The 2,588-nt window shown below is 39.3% G+C and overlaps 1 protein-coding gene across 1 annotated transcript in view; it reads right to left on the bottom strand.

The window, feature by feature from the left end:
* Positions 1–2,588, bottom strand: part of RYK (receptor-like tyrosine kinase) — a 106,895-nt gene that overhangs the window by 22,658 nt on the left and 81,649 nt on the right. Inside the window, exons 11-13 of the mRNA XM_011971040.1 lie at positions 2,200–2,332; positions 514–623; positions 192–351 (exon numbers count right to left, since the gene is read on the bottom strand). Of these exons, the coding sequence (XP_011826430.1) occupies positions 192–351; positions 514–623; positions 2,200–2,332 (403 nt within the window). The remainder of the gene's footprint in view (positions 1–191; positions 352–513; positions 624–2,199; positions 2,333–2,588) is intronic.

Raw genomic sequence — 2,588 nt, 5'->3', positions numbered from 1 at the left:
CCTATGGTCTGGGTCACAGCTCCTCTCCATAAACTGGCTGATTGGCAGCTAATTACACTTGCTTTCTGGATAAAAATTTCCAGGAACAGCTAGCAGATTTTTTAAAAACCCAAAAGACAAAAACAGTAAAACATTTAGAAACAGAAAGCTATTTCTCTATTCTTTTGCTATCTGGGGGTCTCAGCACTTACCACATCACTAGCGCTAGAGAACTCGTTATTAACCAGACTTTCAAGAGCCATCCAACGAACTGGCCTGTTTTCATTGTCCCCCAGACAGTGATAGTCCATGGGGAACAAGTCTCTGGAGAGGGCATTGTCTGTGATCTTAACTTGAAGTGTGTCATCAATGCTGAAAAGTAAAGACATGAACATCAAATGCAATCAAGAGTATTAAAAAGTAGGGATTACCACCACCCTTAAATACAACACAAGTCCCACTGTGACTTGCAGAGAACCCCAAATCCAGGAAGCACTCTACATCAAGTGACAGCGTAAAGCTCATGGCACCTACACACAGTTCCTAGCAGCCAGGTCTTTGTGGATGACTTCCCTTCTGGCCAGGTAGCTCATTCCACAGGCAATCTGAATAGCCATGTGTACCAGGTCTTGTTGAGAAATTGCCTGTGGTAACAAAAAATGACATGGTTTGCAAATAGCACACAAATATGATGGCACTTTCTTACTTTATTTCATTCCACAATCCTACCTACACCATCCAAATATACTGCTTTAAACCTACACACTGAATTTTTAAAAGCTATTTCTTGACCAAGAATATGTTCCCATATATCCCTGTACTTATATCAACTATAGTCCTTATTATTCTATAATCTACCATTTACTCTCTGTCTCTTTTCATCTGTTAGATGTGTCTCCCCAATATCCAGCACATAGAGCAGCTGCTCAATACATCTGCTCAGTGAATGCTGAGTTCTCAAGGTAATATTTCAAATGTTTACAATTCAGTAATCTTTTTTCCCCCAAAACAGTAGTTTTTATTAGGAGATTCTCTCCTCAGGATTATTTTCAAATTAACAGAAGTCTAAGCCTGGTGCAGTGGCTCATGCCTATAATCCCAGCACTTTGGGAGGCTGAGGTGGGAGGATTACTTGAGCCCAGGAGTTTGAGACCAACCTGGACAACATACTGAGGCCCTGTCTCTATACAAAATTATTTTTTTAAAAATTAGCCAGGTATGGTGGCATGTTCCTGTGGTCCCAGCTACTCAGGAGGCTGAGGTGGGAGGATTGCTTAAATATGGGAGGTTGAGGCTGCAGTGAACTGTGATCACACCACTGCCCTCCACCCTTAGTGACTGAGATCCTGTCTAACGAAACAAAAAACAAAAAAACCCAAAGTACAAGCCCCTAGCTTTTTCTGCTGACGTGCTCCTCTAGGTGGATGACAGTACTTGGGGTGGAGGAATAAAATCCTTCCCCAGGTAATGCAGATGAGCCACAGGCTCTAACCACTTGTTGAGAATCCCAGCTTTAGTCTTGTCAATTTATAAAGCATATCATACATATTAAGCCAAATACTCAATGCAGCCTTTGAACCCATTTTCTCCTGGCAACTATAATAACTATACTACTATAAATCCTAAAGCAACTTAATTGGACTACAAGATATAGCAGACAGCAAAAAACCCACTAGGCTTTACTACCACTACCATCATAATATGCATGGTATCTGACCTTTGCTTCATAGTTATAAACACAAGCAGGGAAGAGAAACACTCTTAGATGACTGCCAACTTACAGCCAAGCATATTTACAATACATCCAATTACCTCCCACCATCTAGACCTCTGGTCATTACCAGGCTTTGGTATATATAGTATGAACCAAATGGCTCTAGAAAGTCTGTTTCCATTCCTAAGAGGAAGATCTAGGACAAGTACCCTCAGTTATCAGGAAAACACCTGAGATGGCATTACAAAGGGTTTGAGTTGATTATGAATAAGTACACAAGGAAAATATAAGGAAAACTTCAGCATCAGCACAGTGTAAGCCTCAAGGCGGGAACATAAGCCAACATTTTCCTTTAAACCAACAGGTTATAAATATCTTGTGGTTCATTTGAGGTTCTTTTTTGCAGGCCTTTAAACAGTTTATATTCAAGAACGTTAATATCTACTTTCAAAGACATTATCAGAAACTACTGGTAAATAATTGGTATTTGGGCAAATTTTTCTCACCTGTGGATTATTGGCCTCTACTAACTTGCACTGCCGTAAAAACAATTTAAGATTCCCCCAATTCATGTAAGGCAATATCACCATGGGCTTTTCTCCTTCTTCTATACACACATGAGTAATAGGAAGAAGATTTCTATAAAATAATAAAAAATTGGGAGAAAGACAAAGGAATCCAAAATGTTAGGGGCTTACTTCTAATAAAAATAATCTAAAACAAAACAAAATCCCCAAAATACTTAAAAACATGATTACCATTAAAAATGTAAAACTATAAGTGCTCTGTATTTTAAACCAGACTTAAGTGTTCCCCATATATGTGCATATATCGCCATATATGCACATTCTTGGTAGGGCGAAGTCATAAACTCAAAGTTGCTTCCCGTGGGCTG

The sequence above is a fragment of the Mandrillus leucophaeus genome, unplaced genomic scaffold (assembly GCF_000951045.1).
Source record: "Mandrillus leucophaeus isolate KB7577 unplaced genomic scaffold, Mleu.le_1.0 Scaffold981, whole genome shotgun sequence".
Taxonomy (NCBI): Eukaryota; Metazoa; Chordata; class Mammalia; order Primates; family Cercopithecidae; genus Mandrillus; species Mandrillus leucophaeus.
The sequence above is the reverse complement of the archived record's forward strand: the minus strand, read 5'-3'. Positions and strand labels throughout refer to the sequence as shown.